Genomic DNA, 20476 nt, shown 5'->3' on the forward strand with positions numbered 1-20476 from the left:
CTGCAGTCACTGGAGCAAGCAAGCCTCATGTTCGCTTCCAGCTGCCTGGCTGCCAGCTGCCATCTTGGCTGACAGTTAATTTGCATAAGGATATGCTGATTAGCCAATGGGAAGGGTAGTGGTCGTACCCTAATTACCATGTTTCTCTTTGATTAGTGTAGACTAGCACAGATTATTACTTATTATTTTAAAGGAAGATTTTAAGCCAAGGTGAAGCTATGTTCTGACAACAGAAAATATTAATACTTGATCTTATTAATACAATCACAAAAAAAGTATGGCTGTCTTTCTTGCCATATGTCTTTAATGTTAGGTTCCCCAGGCTTTCTTAGGAACCTTTACTGTTTTTATTATTTATACATATATCCAAGAGTTTTAGAAACTGTTTTTAATTCATCTGAATAATCTTTTAGGACAACAAGCTCCTGAAATATATAACCAACCAGTTGTATTCGTGTCTTGTCTTTTATTTCTCCCAAGTTTTCTTATCTAAGTATTTAAAAGATAACTAGTAGTCCAGATTTTGCAAAAACGGTAAATGAGAATTGGACATTTTGATAAGTCCTAGGCTTGATCTCTTAAAGTCTTAGTGAAAGGTCTGGTATTCACCAAAGTTCAGGTAAGAACCATTGATAGGGGCAGAAATAGAATAGTGGGAACCAGCTAGAATTGTAAGAAAAAATAATCACACTCTGTTAACTGTTATTGTTTTATTCTGATTTAAAAAGGCACATTCTAACCTGGCTGGCAGTTGCCTCTGGGACCTGGGAGCTCTCCTGGAAATGCAGCCCATCTTCCCCATTTGGAGCTGCCTATTATCATGGAAAGATTAACAATATTGTTGCAGAAACCAGAATTGCCAGCCCTTTGAAGACCCCAGCCTTTGCATATCACTAAGCCCTTTGAAGACCCCAGTTTTGCATATCTGTAAACTGTCCATTTGCCCTTTGTGCCTACTTCCCATATAATCTTTGTCCTTCTACCCAATATAAGCACTGGCTTATGGTGGAGTGCAGAGCAGATTTTTATAGATGACCTGGTGCTCTCCTGTACTGCCTGCAGTATTGGAATAAATGCTCATATATGATTCAGCCCTGTCTCTGCTTAATTGCCTCAAGTAGTGACAGGCAGCCCAGACCCATTGACTGTCCAGTTACATAATTAGAAGTAATATTTGCACACAGACGGCACTTATAGGAATTTTATCCAGTCGGTTGCCATACAAAAGCATATTGCATGTGAATTATGCAGGAGGAGAAGATATTTCCAACACAGCTTGATTCAAGACCAGGTTGTGAATTATTTGCTTTGAAATACCTTTACATTCTCCTGCTTGAAAATTCTGGTCAAGAGAAGAGCAAAAACAAGCAGCAAGCTCATCCTAAGCATATGGTCAGGTTTACCAGCCCACAAATGAAATTTTTTAAAATGCTTAATTGTCCTCCTTCACAAGGGAGGAAGGATGCACAATAAATAAAGGGTTCTTTGTTATATTAAATTTGGGCCTACACCATCATCTTGAGTTTCTAAATAGAGAAGGCCCAAAGGAAGCTTTCACTATCATGCTATTTGAAACCAAGAACAAGTTCATTCCCCTTAGCCATTTCATCTACACGTTTTCTCACTTCTACCAAGGGTGAATTTACCTTAAAGCACAAAGCTTAAAACTTCAGGCCCTCCATTGCATAGCCTGGAAAGAGCTCAATTCATAGGTTCACGTGATTTGGTAAATTTGAGATTTTTATTTTTATTTTTGCATTCATTTTCTTAGAGGCTCCACCCCTACTCCCAATGATGTATCTGGCTCCACAAAAACCTCATTCCATCCATCCTCAACCCCCCCTTTTCAGGGAATGTTTCCTAGGTTATTCTTGACCAGAAATCTGGCACTCACCCACAGCCATCCTGCCCATCCAGAGGCTTAATATGCTTTCTCGTGGGGATGTTCATTCCATGTTTCAATTTAGGCATCAGAGCCAGGGTTAATATGCTGTAAGCTTCCACAGCTTCAAATAACTCTTCCAAATTCATTCAAACCCCTCCACTTCTTGAGGTTCACGCTAAATAATTACACTATAGGCCCTTATTCTTGTGGTTATTATTACAGGCACTTTCCCACACTCAGATTGTTCATTGGTAACACTCAGATTGCTCAGCGATATCTGACTCATTTCTCACCCCTTTCACCATGAATGACACTGAATATCTAAGCACCATAGTTTCCTCCTGGTCTGTAATCTTATCACTTCTTCAGTTTATCTACCAGATAGCCATATCTTGACATCACCAGGAAAAACATCTTGTTGTAGAATTTTTAAAAATAGCCTTTTATCTGGCCACAGCCACCTATTCATTCACTTAGTTGATTTTCTTTTTCTAATTCAATCATTTCTGCCTCCCCTCCTGCCCCCCGCTTTGAGGGCTCCTCAATTAATTCCTTGATGCTTTTATTTTACCAGCATGAGCTTTGAAGTAAGCTACACATGGGTCTGAATCCTCATCTTCTTGTTAATGTTATACTTTATAAGAATGTGTATACTCCTAGCTGGTTTAGTTCAGTGGATAGAGAGACAGCCCATGGACTGAAGGGTCCTGGTTTGATTCTGGACAAGGGCACTCACCTGAAGTGTACCTTGGTTGCTGGCAAAATCCCCCACCCCGGCTGGCACATGTGGGAGGCAACCGGTTGATGTGTCTCTCACACATCAATGTTTCTCTCTCTGCCTCTCCCCCTCCCTTCCACTCTCTTTAAAAATCAATGGAAAAATATCATCAATTGAGGATTAACAACAACAACAGCAAAGAAATGTATATAAAGAGAAGTCTATTGAACACTCAGTTCATATTAGGGAGATTATTATATATAAGTATGTAGATAAGAAGATAATTAAAAGGGTAGACAGATGAGAGATAGATTTAAAAAAAAAGAACTTACCTATGCTATATGGCTAAGTACTTCATGGATCCTCAATACAACCCTTAGTTCTTTCAATTTCTGTATTGTTAGGTACAGCTGTCTTACCAGCTCTCACCTCTTGATATGTTAAATAATTTTTCTCTCACTTGCTCATAGTTCCCTTGGTACAATGAACAATGATGCAACCAAGCAGAGAGGTGCCTCTAAAAAGCTACATTTCTATCTTTGGTGAGTCTGAAGATTTACTGGCCCCTAATTAGTCTTTGTTCATATGCCTTACTACTTTAAAAAGTATATATTTTTCTTGATTTCAGAGAGGAAGGGAGAGGGAGAGAGAGAAACATCAATGATCAGAGAGAATCATTGATCAGCTGCTTCCTGCCAGCCCACACTGGGGATCCAGCCCACAATCCAGGCATGTGCCCTTACCTGGAATCGAACTATCACCTCCTGGTTCATAGGTTGATGCTCAACCACTGAGCCACGCTGGCTGGGATTATCACTGCATTTTTTTCCGCAAGCTTCACCAATTTTTTAAAGCTTCTAAACACATCTCTGTTCTTCTCCCTCTCTGAAAACAACCTTGCTGTCTGTATAGTAGAATATAATCCAAACATTACTATGTTTGGTGCCCCTCAGTTTAATCTCTAAATGATAACAAAATGGAAAAGTTATTACTTGTTATGACTTGTTATTGCAACTGGTCTGAATATCTCATGGGAGACATCTACCTGAGTTTGTTAACAATTACCAATAAGTGTTGGTGAAGTGTTTGGTGTAGAAGGCAAATCAACCATGAGCTGAGTGCCGAGGCTTCTGATGGGAGGAAAATTATACTACAAGACAAAGAAAAGAAAATTTGGATCCCCATATCAGAGAGAAAACAGAGTAAAAAAAGCAAAGAGTGGGGAAGAGAGTGAGAGAAGACTGCTCTCTAAGCTTTGGACCTTCAGTCTGTACACAAATTCTATCTTTAATAAAATCTATCAAACTCATAAAGTCTTGGTGTGAATTACACGTACTGTTGGGGAAAGGAAGAGACTGAGTTGTGGAAATCAAAGAAAGGCTGGCAGTCCATGAAGAGTGGGAAAGAGGTGCCACCTGTGGAAATTGGAGTCCATGAAGAAAGAAGAGCTAACGGCTACTTGTTGATACCTTTTGAAGTATTTCATCTGTATTATTTCACTCAATCCTTATACACACCGATGGTAGATATTATTTGTATCCTCATTTTAGAGAAACTGAGAAGTTAAGTTGGTGGTTCATGTTTACAGAGCGAGTAAGTACTGAAGCCCAGGCTTAAATATAGTCAGTTGGACCTCAGTACACATGGTCTGGTATTACACATTGCCAGTTTACCAAATTACATCAATAATTACTTTTGTTCCTCAGTGAATTAGATGAAAAAAATTGGGGAAGCTGTTTGAATGTGTTCCATCTGTAAATTTTAGGTTGAGTAAATTTTTACCTGGTGCTCAGGGGACAGAAAAATCCCCATCGGACAGGTAGGTTAAAATATCATTCTCAGATTTCCTTGTGTCAAAGATGATCTCCTCCCATCCAAGATGAAACCTTCCTTGAATATATTGGGACTTATCTTCCCCTAGTGCCCCCTGGACTTTTCTCTGCCTACTCTCCTGTTTCCTATTATTTTCTGTCTTTATGATTTTTGCTAGCTCACTCCACTCTGAGAATGTTCAGATGACCATTATTTTAGAAAACTTCCTCTGACCCATCTCTCACCCTCAACTCACTTTACGTCTCCTTTCTTCCCTTTATACACACAAAAAAATATTTCAAATAAATTCCCACTTCCTGCCTTTACTCTTCAGTCAGTTGAATTTTGCTCTCCACTAGTTCCACATTCTACCAAAATAACTCAAAAAGAAGACCAATATGTTATACATCGACTTTACTTCACTGGAGGTCTAGACACATATTCCTCAGTAGCTGGTAGCTATATCTACTTATATTTCAAGATATTATCTATATTTCCTTATTCTGCATCATCTATTCTTTCACGCATGAGTAATTATGTTAACATCTTTTAAATTTCCCAATTAGAAAATTTGGTGTTACCTTGACTTCTCTCTCCATCTCACTCTGAAATACTCAACTGGTACTCAATTCGTGTTAATTCTATTCCAAAAACAATCATTTATATCAAACTTTACATGCTATCTCCTTTGCCTCCAAAGGTAATCAGTCTCTTTTAGTTTACATTTAAAAAAAAACTGCCAGAATTTTCTCACTATATGCAAATCTAGCCTTTTCAATTCCATGCTTAACACCAATTTGTTCATACGACCTCTTAAGCATGCTTTGTTCCTATTATAACACCCTTCTCATTGCATTTTATTGGCTAGTTACTTATCTGTGTATTTCCTGAGGGCAGGACTGGATGTGGTCCTAGTAGGCAACCATGAGATTAGATAGATAGTAGACATCTCAATAACTGTTTTCTCAATGAATAAATGAATAAATGAATGAATGGATGCTCTTTGCTACTGGCCTGAAATAATCTGCTATTTGACAGAGGTGAGTAAAATTTTCTAAGCTTGAATAAGTCAATAAACAACTACTAGTAAGACTATCCATTTAGTCCTGAAAGATCAAAATTAAAACTAATGAAAAAATTTGCAAATAAAAATTCAAAATCAAAATTCTTTACTGATGTGCTCATCTGATCTTTACAGTACTGAGTGTTAACCGTATACAATGATAAAACAGCAAAAACTCTCAGAAGCAGGGTGAGAGCCAATGCATCATTGTGGTAAAGTGTGCAGCCTCTTGGGACACTAGGCTGCCTGGTTCTGTCACTCAATATCTGTGCCTCAGTTTTCTTACATAAACATAGGCAATCCTAACAGTAACTATCTAGTAAAGTTTTCATGAATATAAAGGAATAAATAATAGGCACTTAATTTATATCTGGCACAAAATAAGTGATAAATAAGCATCTCCTATTATTATTTATTCTTTGAAACACATCTTACTCATACATATGTGTGATTACTAAAAGTAAAGGAATGATTTAGGCATTTCCACGTAGTGAGTATCCAATGGCCTGCTCTCTCTAACATAACTACAGTATCTGGCTCCAATTAAAATGAGATTATACCAGACTCCAAAAAAATCTGAATTGTGTATGTCTCAGTATCTCTGCTATGCTAAAGAATTTTAAACATTATTATTTTCTTTCAGAGATAGAAAACTGTTAAGTATGGATGTTATTAAATAATGCCTATGGTTATTGTTGAAAAAAGCAACCAAATTTGTTGTGAATTCAACATCCAAATTCTTTGCCTCTCTGATTTACAGGACTTTTTTTCATCACAATGCAGAAAACATTGTGTAGCAAATGTATATGGAGACTTTCTCATGGTGGTCTACCCACCCCTTAATTCAGCTTTTGCTCAAGTGTAATGACAGGCTGGTCCACAGAGCACAATTTAGCCTCTCTTTAGAACACACTGGTGTGCCAGAATTCCAAACAAAAAGAGGAACTTTTCATTTGGGCAGGTGAGGGAGGAAAGAGACCAAGACGCAAGATGCTTGTGATGAAGGGATGTTCAACAGCGGGGAGTGCACAAAGGAAAGCTGATGAGCAAGCCCAGCCCCCACTATGCACAACGATCTTCCCCATTCTGTTTCACGGAGTAATCACGGGATATTCTGAACCTCTCAAAATGCCATCAGTCCTTATTGAGAAAGAAATAGAGCATCTCTCCCTCACGCCTTTGCAGAAATAATCATGGTCGCAAGCTGGCCTGAACAGGGAGCTCTGGCAGACAAAGATGGATTTGTACAAATAAATAAATAAATACATGAATTAACTTCCCCACACTGTGAATGGGAAGTTGATGATAATCTCCCACTCCTATTGTGTCAAGGCTATAGAAACTCACAATTATGCTCTCCAGGTCTAGTGCATTAAAGAATAGGCTTCCTGATGAGATTGCTTCCAATAACGTACTGTCAGAGCTGGGAGTCTGTGTCAATAATACTAAAAAATAACCATCTCAATGACTTAGATAAAATGTTCATTAACATTCGAAATCTAAGTATCATCTCTAGTTGCCCCTTCCTCCTCTTTGTTTCCTTTCCTAGATCTGATTTTTTTTTTCGTTTCCACTTTTGAAGGGAATAAAGCCTCTTTTGATTGTTCAAAAAGGCTTCTCATGCTAGCCGACAATTGCTCAAGAGTGAAATAATTTCATAAAGATCACCGAAAGACTTTTCTTAAACAAGCAGCATTTCTATGGTCCATGCTGTCTGGGTGTTTGTGGGAGCCTGTCTGCAGTGCCTAACTCCAGTACGGATAAGAATCTACAGTGATGCCTGCAGGGTGTTCTTTAAGATGAATCATTATTAGTAGGCCACTCAGTTTGCAGTTAGAAGACCTGACCCTGGTTTGGTCTCGAGTTACCAACCTTTTAACCAAGTTACCAAGTCATTTACTAGGTCAGGGATTTTGATTACTGTTTTATTGGGATTCTGGTGTGAAAATAAAATGCCACATGTGTCAGAGATCTTTGTAAACTTTCAAGCATTATTTAGCTCTCACCTATTTTTGCAAATGGTCCAAGAATGAAAGTTTCTCTGTTATTTTATAACTAGTGGCCCGGTGCACGGATTCATGCACATTGAAAGGAAATTAATTAGAAGAAATATTTTAATATCGCTATTCCCCCTTTCTCTATAATAGAAGTGTCATCCAAATTCACGATCGATGATGACAGATAGAAACACACACGTGTGATTGGCGCCAGTGAAAGCTTTATATGTAAAATGAAAACAGTGATGCTTTCCACTTACCCAAATAAATGTAAAAGCTCAGAGAAGAACCTAATACATAAATAAATAGGTGATCAATACATGGCAGCTATATTTAAGTTCATGTTTGAAAACGTTGAGACATTTGTGAAACTTATAAGCATCATTTTATTTCCAAGCATGTTATTACTGAGTCCCAAAGCAGAGACTCTTCTCTCTGTGTTTTTGTTTTGATTTTTTGGCTCTGTCAATTCCATTTGATCCTTCTACACCATCAACTCTTGGCTATAGGGAGTCAGTCTCACAGAAGAATAAGCAGAGGAGGCAAAACAGGAGCAAGGTCTATGGCTTCTCCTTGCACTCCCAGCAGGAACCTTTTAAACCAACTGATACTAAATTTCATTAGACTTGAAGTCAAAGTTGAGATTTCCATAGTTTTGACCAGAAAAACAAATAAACAGACAAAAATAAGGCAGTACCAATAGAGAATTGGATTGATGCTAGACCTATGAATGCCAAACTTAGGAGAGATTGGAGCATGGCTTCCCACCTTTTCTTTAAAGCAAAGGACACTGAGTTTTATCTTCTGAAGCATTAGTTTACACATCTGTAAAATGAGAGCATTTGTACTAGAAGGTCTTTAGGATGCTCTCCAGCCCTGTCACACTATCAGAATGTAATTACTTACACACCCACTTCATACTACAGTGGAGCAGCTCAGTCCCATTACTGTATTTAGAGTTGATCTACATAGTTGGGCCAAGGACAAACCACATTCCATTCAGGGAAAATCTAGTTGGAACAGTGTCCAGAGGACATAGCTACTAGGGGAAAGGAAGGAAAAGGAAGCGGCAGATGAGAGGGAAAAGGTTATGTTGTTCATATAGTAAGGAGTGCCCAGTGTCTGTGTGTAAATGGGAGTGTGGAAATTTATGTTCAGGAAAAGACTTTTTTGGGGGTGTATATTTCCTACCAACCTCTCCTATTTCCTCAACTTTGAAGCTGGGAAGTTCTAAATATCTTGTTGCACTTTAGCCTGGGGGGAGGTGAGTAGAAGGGGGTCACTGATTTACCATACTGTAAGAAATATCCCACCTCTATTGCATGCACAAGCATGCATTTATAGGCATTAATATTTAGTTTTAAACACATTGACGGCTAGAATTTGTTTATAGATAGAAGAGAGAAAGGATAAGTACTATTTATTGTAAGAAAAAATGTTAAAAGGAATTTAGGCAGTCATTTTCCAACAGAAAATGCAGAGTCTCTAAAGAATAAAATAACTATAGAGGAAAGCATAATATCCTATAATGAGGAGGTACTTCCCCAAGTCCAAATCTGTTGGAAGTGATTTTTATGATACCTAGAGATACAATTTAAAAGAGAAGTCTAAAAGTGATCTCTCTATTACTTAAGAAATTGCAGAAAAGTTTAATTTTGTTTGTATTTCCTAAACATAAGGTTAAGTGAAGAATCCACTTGTACTATAGAGGGTTTGTTGTGGCCAAAACTTAAATGAAAATCCTTATAGAGTCAGAGTAAAATGAAAGATAAGTACTGGGTAAAAAATACTTTGTTAAAGAAAAAAAAAGCTTAGAAAGAGTAGTATAACTTAAGCACTACAGGCAGATTTTAAGATAGTCACTGGTAGAGAGGGCATTATGAAAAAAGATACTGATATTTTGTTATATATAAAGTAATGACTCAAGAGGGTGAGGGATACTCTCAAATTAGTAAAAAATTAGAGAGATCAGTACTTTTAAAAAATATCTCTGTAATTTTCAAGAACTTGGAATAATAAGTGATATTTGACACTATGTTCTTATTTAGGGGAAAAAAGGTATATTCATAACACATAAGCAAAGACAACTCTGTTAAAATAAATCAGCTACTCACCCACACCTTCAATCTAAAACAGAAAGCATCAACATGATCTATATTTTGAAAGAGATCAGTGTTGCAATAATGCTTACAGCTCTGGGTATTTGTGTGGTGTGAGCTAGAGAGTAGTAGAAAATAAATTGCAGGGGACTGGTCAACTGGAATGACCCAGGCATTTCCTGGGATAAATGTTCAAAAGTCCTTCAACTGTTTGCGACAATAGGATTATATATCATATAAAGAGGGATCTAATAAAATATATATCACTCAAGTTTATCCCAGTGATGAAAATGATAGGTGTATTCAAAATAGACGAGGACAAAAATATAAAAGGAAGCAGTGCTGATAAATGATCAGGTGCTTGAAATAGTCACTCATATTGTTCCTCATCTGGTAAAATGTAAACACTATATTTAGAAATTGAGTACATTTTTTTAAAAAAAACTGGATGTCAGGGGGATATTGTATAATTCCTGTGAAGTGGTGAGGGCCTGAACTAGAGCCATGGTAGGAGAAAGAGAAGTTAGGGATTTCAGAGTTGTTTTTCAAGAAGGACAAAAATGCATTTTGTTTTTAATTGGGTGATTTTAATGAGAAGCCAGAGATTCCAAACCTTCATAACACTGACCAAAAATCAGAAAATTGGAAGAAGGCCCATCCTACTTCCTTAGATAACTTATAAGAATTTTTAAGCATGTACAGTATAGAAATATTTTCATTTTAATACTAGGTTTTCAAGTAGATAATAGGCAGTATTAGCATAGCTTTAAGCCTTTGAATTAAAGACACCCAAAACAAAACAAAATACTAGAATATTAAATGTAAACTTAAAAATGCATTTTTTTGCCTTTGTTCCTGTTGGACTTTTTGTTGTTGTTTGTTTGCCTTCTGACAAATTTCAGACCTGCTCTATCAAAACTCTACCTTTGTTTCAAGCTACATGTTTAAAAGTTCATCCTCCAATAATAACACAGCCAAAATAACTTTCTATAGCCTCGTTAGCTGATTTGATTCCCTTTATCTTTTTCCTGTAATACCTGGCATACTGCTCTTAGAATATCATGTCCTCAACTAGAATATAAATTCTTTGCAGGTAGAAACCTTTGTCTTGCAACTCTGCACCCTTATGTCCAGCATAGTGCCTAGACCATGATAAACATTCAATATATTAACTAATTTAATTCTTCATCATAATACATTGGACAGTTTAAGACATTACCATGTAAGTAAGAAACATATTGTGACAAAAAATACCCAGTAATATAGAATGTCTTAATAGGAAGAGATCCTTCTTCTGGCTTAATAGATAAGGTATAAAACAAACAAAAAATCCCAAGCACCGGAATAAGGATATTTTGCAGGAATCCTTGACATATTTTGGAAGAAATGTAAAACCAACATCCTGAGTCTACAATCATTTATCATCAAGTAGCATCTGCGGTTAGAATTGATACTGATCCTTGGTAAATTTCAACCAGAGTGACCTTGTAACATCATCACAAAGTAATTCTTTGCAGGCAGAAACCTTTGTCTTGCAACTCTGCACCCTTATGTCCAGCATAGTGCCTAGACCATGATAAACATTCAATATATTAACTAATTTAATTCTTCATCATAATACATTGGGCAGTTTAAGACATTACCACGTAAGTAAGAAACATATTGTGACAAAAAATACCCAGTGATATAGAATGTCTTAATAGGAAGAGCTCCTTCTTTTGGCTTAATAGATAAGGTATAAAACAAACAAACAAAAAATCCCAAGCACCAGACTAAGGATATTTTACAGGAATCCTTGACATATTTTGGAAGAAATGTAAAACCAACATCCTGAGTCTACAATCATTTATCATCAAGTAGCATCTGCGGTTAGAATTGATATTGATCCTTGGTAAATTTCAACCAGAGTAACCTTGTAACATCACCACAAAGTTCTCCCACTACATCATTTAGCTATGAGACGCTTCCTTAACTATGGGCTTTTCCTCTTCTATATTTAACCACATAAGAAAAAATGTTGTATAGAGGAGTAGCCCAACATGCTTTCGGTCATTTTCCAATTAAATACTCTTCACAAGTAAATTAATGCATAAATATAATCTTCATTTTGAAAAGTCATTCTGTGGTAAGGTATTTTTAAAATTAGAAAAAACTTACAGGTGATCTATTTCCATTCTCATCATTGACACGAAATAACTGAGTCTGATTAAATGATGCGACCGAGGCTGAAGGATCAAAGCATTGGTTCTAGAATGTGAAATTCTTGACATTTACCTTTGTTGCTGTTAGCCAGTTACCATTGAGTGAAACAAAAGTGTTTGTTCCATAAATAGCAAAAAATTTAATTGTAAGTTGCTATGTCAAGAATAGGACTCCATGTGGGACTGTTGAAAGCTGGATGTTCTAGCTCTGCTTTTTATCATTTTGTAAGTTACCTAAACTTTTCACAGCTCAATTTTCTTAACTCTTAAAACCAGACAAATATTAACACCTAATTCATAGAGCTTTGTGAAATAGTTAATATTAAGCACCTAGAATAGTACCTGGGTTATGGTAAACACTCAGTAAGCTTTAGCTGATATTATCATTATTTTTATTATTTCATAAAATAAAGGTCATGGTTTTGATTTACTGGACTTCAAAGACAAACCCAGATGAAATTCTCTTATTTTCAAATGTCATTATTAAGAATAACATTATTGTTTTTGCATCATCATTTTGCCTGAATTTCTACTATTTTATGCATTACTAGAAACATATATAGCACAATATTATAAATCTTACAGGGAGACCAATGTTTTATTTCTATTTTTTAAGTGATGAATTGGTAAGAACATCAAAAATAACTACAATGTGTGTGGTAACCTTACTAAAATATGTTTATCGAAGTTATGAAATCTTATCTGAGGGCAATGTGATAGTGGTACAAAATAAAGTAAACATAGAAGTCACATATTTTGAGATGTCAGATATTTAGCCTATACGCAATTATTTAGAAACTGATAAAAATTTGAGGTACCAAACTCTTATTTTACTCATCCTTTACTTCTTCTGACTACATTTAGCTATGTTTCAACTCATTTATATACCCATCTTTGGGAGAGTGGGGACAAACAGGAAGGATAAAGTACAAATTTGTTAATACAGTTATTCCTTAAAAAATCAAAAAGAAGTTTAAACTATAACGATAAATGTACGGTGGGTCTCTGGCTCCACCTATGCAGCAGCTATGAGGCTCCCTGTCTCTGTTGACCTGGATAATTTGGAATTAGCTGATATGTTTTCAAAGAGGTGGGGCATTTAATCTTTAAAACTACTCATCACTAATGACTGAATGGTTCTGTAACAATTGAACTCATGTCATCCTCTAAAAAAATGCACTGAAGCTTTTACATTAAGCTTTATACTATTATTAAAACTAAAATATATTTAGCCACATTAATTTATTACCTATCCATTGCTGTTGCATTTAATGTACAGTTCATTATACCAAACAAACACAAACCTAGGTAACTTGAAAGAAAAATAAATCTGCATTAACAGAAAATAAATGTATGCAGAAATTTCAAAACTGTACTGAACATTTAATTGGACTGTTGGGCAAAATGTATTTAAGTAAACATATCAAGAGAAAAAAAAAAGTAACAATAGAACCTAAAACCTATTGATAGATTGATTATACAAACAGACAATGACCAGATCATATGTAAAAATAGAGATCTAACCCACAACTGACAGCAACCTTCCCAGGAAACCGGATGTGCCACACATGGCCCAGAAAGCCAGTTGGCTATGTCAGATTTGTAAGAAGCCAGGTTACTATCTCTAGGAGCAGTTCAGGAAGCTAAACAATAACTTGTGTAACAGTTGGTTCAAAATTACCAAGACTTAATTTTTTTTTTAAATATGTTTTTATTGATTTCAGAAAATAGAGAGGGAGAGGGAGAGAGAGACAGAAACATCAATGACAGAGAAACACAGATCGTCTGCCTCCTGCACTCCCCCGACTGGGGATGGAGCCCACAACCCAGGCATGTGCCCTGACCGGAATCAAACTGCGACCTCCTGGTTCATGGGTCAACACTCAACCACTGAATCACAGTGGCCAGGCACCAAGACTTGTTTAATAACAGCTTCCTTCATTTTTTGTCCCCACTTTCAAATTAGGAACAATCAGAAAAAGCAAAACATGTACCCCTAATGAATCACATAAGATGCCCCAGTTCTACTCTGCCCACATATAGCTTCCTCAGGACAACAACCTCCAAGCAGAACATACCCAAAGCCTTTCTTTTTCTCCCACTAAAGTTTTCTCTCTCCTCTGTCTGCCTTTGAGTCTCTGCCAAAACATTAGCCATGGTGGCTGATGCCTTTGCTATAGCACTCTCTGAATAAATAGTCTTTACTTTTCTTATTTACTAGTAGTTGGTTGGTCTTCAACCAAGTATCTTTGGGTGATTCTAAAAAGATGGTAAGAATTGTTTACTTGCTGGGCACTTCAGATACTCTGCAATTTTTCAAAGTCATATGCCTAATAATCATCTTAGATAAATATTAATGTGTTTATTTTACAAATGAAGAAAAAAAGTCGTAAAGTTATTCAGAACATTACCTAAAGTTACTTGGCTAGTGAGCAGTCACTAGCCAAGAAAACTGAATTATCTTACCTAATAATAGACAAACATGTAAATTAACCATCCCTCCACTACTCTCACCAGCCAATCAGGAGAGTATGCAAATTAACCCAACAAAGATGGTGGTTAATTTGCATAGGTAGGGGCGAAGCGGAGGAGCGAAGACTGAAGGCTCCATCAGAGCGAAGGCCTGGGTCCCGGGTGCCGGAGGAAAACCGGTGCTGGCAGCCAGGGGAAGGGAAGGCCTATTGCACGAATCTCTTCGTGTAACAGGCCTCTAGTCTTATGATAATTATCTTTCAAAGTCCAAAGAATATTCTTAAGAAACATCAGATTAAAATTCACTTTAAGATGTTCCTTTACCACCTAAGTTATCCACAGTTCCAAAAACTGAAGTAACCTATTTTCTAAGTATAACATAACATAACTTAGCTTTATAGAAAAGAAGGGGGTAGGAGAATTTTCACATGTTAGAAATTACCATAAAAGTTACATAAAGCCAGGTTGGGAAAAAATAGAATAACATAGATGACTAGTGAAGCTTTCTAATGCCTGAAAATGAAAGCGATATTTAAGCATAATTCCTTTAACAATGGCCATAAAAAGTAAAAAAGAATACTACAGATAATATTGTTTAAGTAATGATGTAGAATAAGAAATGATGGCTGAGGACCAAGTAATTCCTCCTGTGGGTTCTACTTTTTTCTCATTAATTCCATTTAGTTACCTCAAATCTTTATTAAACATTCCTTGCATTAAGTATAAATTAAAATGAAGAGAAATTTGAAATTTGAGAATTCTTATGTGAAGAGAAAGATTCAAGCTTTTGGACTTTGTAGCATTTCATGTTAAGGAAGGAAAACAATTTCCTTAAAATTTCCCTGTTTTAATAAAAAGCTATAAAGTTGTCACATAGAATTATAAATACCGAAGACATAATTTGGCCATTTTGCTAAATGTGCAGAGGAAAAGAAATGTGCCCCTTTCATATACCTAACGACTGTTCCTTCCCATTAGAGATTGACTGTCAATATCTGTTAGTTGATTTAATTTTTAAATCTTTTAGTTATATCCCCTCCCCACTGGGATGCAAGATATATTTTTCATAGAAAAGAAAAATTAATTGAGGTCTCCACCACTGACTCTTTCTATATCAGACCTTCTAGGCTGGGCAAAAGGTGTGGGGCAGGTTGGGGATACATTTTATAAGAAAATCACCTGGGAATCCCCCAAATAGCATGTTGCAGTTGATGTCAATAAAAACAACCATATCATGAAAATAACACGTTCTATTAACTCTGAAGCAATAGCATGTGTAGTAGAGACAGACGGCATGCATTAGAAACCAGCTCTTCCATTGGCTAACTGTGTGATACTAGTTAAATCACATAACTTTGTGACAAGTTTCTTCATTTTAAGATGGGAACAATAATAATAGGATCTCAAGGGACTGATGGAAGGATTAGAAGACACTATATGTGTGTTGACATATAAGAAATACTAGGTATTACTTTATTATTGCTGTCAACTTTATTTTAGAGAATGAGCAGCAAGGTGAACGTTTTATTATGTCCAGGGTCAAGACAATTAGAATGCTCCTTGTTTTGCAAGTTATAATGATCTTAGATGGAGGAGGAGACTTAGAGAAAAGAATGGCTCTTTAGAAAAAAAACCAAAGCATCATATTTATGCCTTATCAATGAAAATAAAAGATTACAGACATTATTTTACTGCTTCTCCTTGCTATACAATGGCCAATTCTTGGTAACAACACTTAATGCTGTACTCTGTCTCTATAGTTGTGTGTCTCTTTCATTTACTGGGCACTGTTGAAGGCAGGAGGTATGTCGAAAATCTTTCAATCTCCAGTGTCTAATAATGCCTCACATGCAGAGATACTCAATACATGCTGAATGAATTATGAGTAACATTTTAAAATAAACATATAAATGAATACATGGATTGACAGTTTTCAGAAAAAGAATGGTATTCATAGAGAATGGGCTTAATATGATAAGTGAAATGCAAATTCTTTTCAGACGTTTCTTTCAAAACAAATCTACATCTTCAAAATGATTAAGCAGTCCTCCTAATATTATTAATTTCATTCAAAGGATTGCACAATTTTCTCTTTCTGCTTCAACTTGACAAAATATTTAATGTTTCTGAGTGAAAGAGTTGTATTGGTATTACCTCTTGACTAATAAGTTATATCATCTTATTAAGAAAGAAAAGTAGAAAACCCATCTTAATAAAAAAATTCATTTATTTATACATGTGCAGTTTTAATCATTTGAATTGGTTTTAGAATTTTAAAAATAATATTTGTTTTAACTTACTTAAGATAAAGAAAATGTTTCCCCTTCTGAAATCTTGAAGATATTTCAAAGTGCATATTGTATTCTATACTTTTATTCCAAAATTAACTACATATGGCAAGTTTAGAATAGCTGTTTTTGGTATGGTATATGGTATGTTGTTAAGCTAGCAATCACACTGATTTGGGGTATAAAATTGTTTTGTAATTTTAGCCTTTAAATATATTTACATAATTTCATTTCTCAGTAATAATATGATACTAATATGATACTTGATATATAATTACTTCTTACCCTATTTGAGTCAATTCTTGCTCTGGACGTATAGATGGGAGGTGGGATGTTGAAAGCCTGAGGGACAAGGTATTCCTCAGCATCCATCATATCTTCCAAATCCTCTTCATCCAAGAGATTCTGAAAGAACTTGCTGTCGTTTGGACTGGGAAGCTTCATACGATCATCACCCTAAAGGATTGCCCATCAGAAACACAAAAATTGATTCTCCCTTTTATCTTAAATACATGGCCTTTGCAGTAAATTTATGTAATATCAAAACCAATGTTTGAAAATTCATGTACTCATGTAAAAAATAGTTCTTTAGCATAACTTCCAGCCATAAAGGAGCCTCTAAAATGCTCAGATATGACAAGGCAAGGCACATTTAATACAAGAAGAATACACGAAATGCCATTAGAGATAAATAAGAAAAAATACTGTGTTTTGAGGAAGGCAAAACACATTTCAGATATGAGATTAGTGGTTGGCTTTACTGCCAACATGGTGTCTGGGATTTGACTTTAAGAATAAATAATAAAGGAAATTGATTTATCAATCTTTGTTTTTAGGGTGGTTTGTTTAATAGTGTAGAGTTATCAGGATGCATAGGCTCCATGATTTGTCCTACAGCACACAACATTGTTGAAGTGAGAGCATTCAAAATCATAGTCAAAGTTATGTGATTTTTCTTTTGGTAAGTAGTCTGCTTCCATGATTTGTCCTACAGCACACAACGTTGTTAAAGTGAGAGCATTCAAAATCACAGCCAACGTGGCGTGTAACATAAATAGGAGTGGGAGAGACACCCACACCCTTGTTATACTCTTTCTTACCTCATCTATTTCATATTCAAAGTTATGTGATTTTTCTTTTGGTAAGTAGTCTGCTTATAAAAGTTAATTTGAGAGAGATAGTTGGAAATCATTATCTTGTCATACCTAGCTTTTATATTCATGTCAGACCATAGATATGAAGATAATCACTACCTTGTTTTATTGAGTGTAAGCCAAGGTCTATCTGTTTATGGTTTAGGTAAAAATCATCACAGAAAAATATTTTATACTTTTTTAAATTACCCAATCCGTTTTTTAAAATATATTTTTATTGAATTCAGAGAGGAAGGGAGAGGGAGAGAGAGATAGAAACATCAATGATGAGAGAGAATTATTGATTGACTGCCTTCTGCAGGCCCCCTAGTGGGGATTGAGCCCACAACCCAGGCATGTGCCCTTGACCGGAATCAAACCTGAGACCTTTCAGTCCACAGTCTGATGCTCTATCCACTGAGCAAAACCAGATAAGGCTCCCAATCCATTTTTTTTTCTAGTGTTAAACATGAAATCTTCTTCTAGCCTGTTATTTAATTTATATGTATATCAATTCATTTTAATCTGAGTTATGCTTAGATACTAAATATATCCCCAAACAAATTTAAAAAAATAGTTTTCTATGAAATAAAATATCAATATATTGAAGCTTTACTTCATTGTCTTCAATCATGGACAAGATTACGATAAAAATCTATCCTTTTTTGATCTGAAAAGGGAAGATTATAATAATGAACATGACACATATAATGCTAACACGAAGCGGAGTGCTGGAAGGCTAGTCTGAGGATAAAGGCTTTTTATGTAGATGGATAATCATAATTATCTGGCTGTTCAATAGCAGAGGCACTTGAATACTAAGGGAAGGTGCTTAGAAGTGTTCTGACATCAAGTAAAAGCTCTTTCCCATAAGTCATTTCACATGATATTCTGCTTAGTTAATCTATTTGTGAGGGTGATTTCCACAGTCCCAAAGCCCAGATATCACTCATATTTGTAGTGAGTTTGCCATTGGGAAATTCTTAAAAATCTGTCATATGTACTAACCTGAATAACTAAATATCTTTGAGGGTCCCGAGCCATCCTCGAAAATTCAGCAGCCAGTTCCTTAAATTTTGGTCTACTGTCAGCATCAATCATCCAACCTAGAAATTCACATGCAATAAAAATCATAATCAGGAAGAAATGGGACATGGAATTTATGAAAATATAGAATAAATATGTTGTTTTTATAGTAATGTTTTGAAAAACAAAGAAAGCTAATGAAAGAAACAATCCAAAAGGCGAGGGTTCTACTTCAAGCAGTTTGTTGACACAACTAAATGTAATATACTATAGGATAACGTAAGTTTGTATTTTCATGATCTAAATTAAAATCGGTTTCTTCCTAAAAAATATAACCTAGTTTAACTGTACTAACGTACAGAGTTTCCGATAGTTTTTTCTTAGGTATAGAGAAAATTCTCTTTTAAAACTTTTCTTTGATGGTTATAGAAGAGGTGATTGGAATATAATTTATTATTTTGTATCAGGAGTGCCATGGAATAAAAGCTTTGGTTATAATGTGGTACAATAGTACAAAGGGTAAAAAAAAAAAGGAATAGAAAGCAACTTTTTAATGTTACCTTTTTCCCTGGTTGGGGGAAATAAAAACAACAACAAACTAATGTACAGTGATTGGTAATGTTTGTTCAGCAATCACCATTAGCTTATTTTAGTATTATCCTTTTCAGAATAAAAATTCTCTCAGCAATTTTCAGGGTATGCATTATTATTTAGCTGGGAGTCTAGATAAAATGGGTCTCATCTCCCCAGGCTCTGTGTAGCTGATGACAAAAATAAAAGTATCAAGCTTTCCTTGATTTTCTTGTCAAATGACCCTTTTCATAAGTATTAAAACTCCTAAAAGCAAGGTAAAACTCCCTATTGGGCAAAGTTTTCTTAATTTTTCATTATTTCATCAGGGTATTTAAATAAAGTATCTAAATCATCCTGTATGCTAGTTATGGGATCAAATTATATAATGTGTGCATGTTTTTAAACATTCTTCCATAGATGACTTCTGGTCAGTGCTTGATCCAATCTATATATATAAAAGGCTAAATGTCTGTCTGACCAGTAGCTATGATGCACACTGACCACCAGGGGGCAGATGCTCAATGTAGGAGCTGCCGAGCTGCAGTGACGTGGCAGCGGTGGTTCTTGGGTGACACACTCTAGAACCAGAGAGGAGGGAGCCGGATTCCTCACGGGGCCATGTGATTCCACCTTTGGCTGTGGGTCATGTTGTTGCTGGGATACTGTTGACCCCAAATCTGGTTTACTGCACACTGGCATTTGCGTTCCATACCCTGTATGACAGCAGCTTTGCAGAGTGCCTCTCACACTCTGGGACCCCTTGGGGGATGTCAGAAAGCCGGTTTCGGCCCAATCCCCACAGGACAGGACAAGGGACCCCACCTGCCAGAGAGATGCTGCTCACTCCACAGACACCCTTCGAGCCCGGCATCACCACAGGTGTGGCCGGCCGGGGAGGGATTGCTGGAGGTTGGCTCCAGGGCGTGTCCGGCCCATCTCACCCAGTCCTGCCCCACTGGCCACCTTCTAATTAATTTCCTTTCAATGTGCACGAATCTGTGCTTCAGGTCACCAGTAGAGCCATAAAGCTCCTTTCTCTTTTGTCTAGGAGTTCAATTTTTATTCTTATTCTGGAAAGTCCTTGGGTGTCATTTTGTATACCATTAATTATACCTGAATTTTATTTTTCCTAACAAAGTTGAAATGCTCTGTATTCTATATGCATCCACTGGGGGCGGGGGGGTGGGGGGGGGGGAGTAATATTTTAGA

At 36.1% G+C, this 20476-nt stretch overlaps 1 protein-coding gene across 5 annotated transcripts in view; it reads right to left on the minus strand.

Moving 5' to 3' along the window:
* The window catches only part of ERBB4 (erb-b2 receptor tyrosine kinase 4), a 916002-nt gene that overhangs the window by 22940 nt on the left and 872586 nt on the right, over positions 1-20476 (minus strand). For all 5 annotated transcript variants that reach the window (XM_005882279.2, XM_005882277.2, XM_005882280.2 and 2 more), the window contains 2 exons: positions 18677-18774; positions 16821-16991 (listed from right to left, as the gene is read on the minus strand). In XM_005882279.2, the coding sequence (XP_005882341.1) occupies positions 16821-16991; positions 18677-18774 (269 nt within the window). The remainder of the gene's footprint in view (positions 1-16820; positions 16992-18676; positions 18775-20476) is intronic.

Source organism: Myotis brandtii, unplaced genomic scaffold, assembly GCF_000412655.1.
Source record: "Myotis brandtii unplaced genomic scaffold, ASM41265v1 scaffold702, whole genome shotgun sequence".
Taxonomy (NCBI): Eukaryota; Metazoa; Chordata; class Mammalia; order Chiroptera; family Vespertilionidae; genus Myotis; species Myotis brandtii.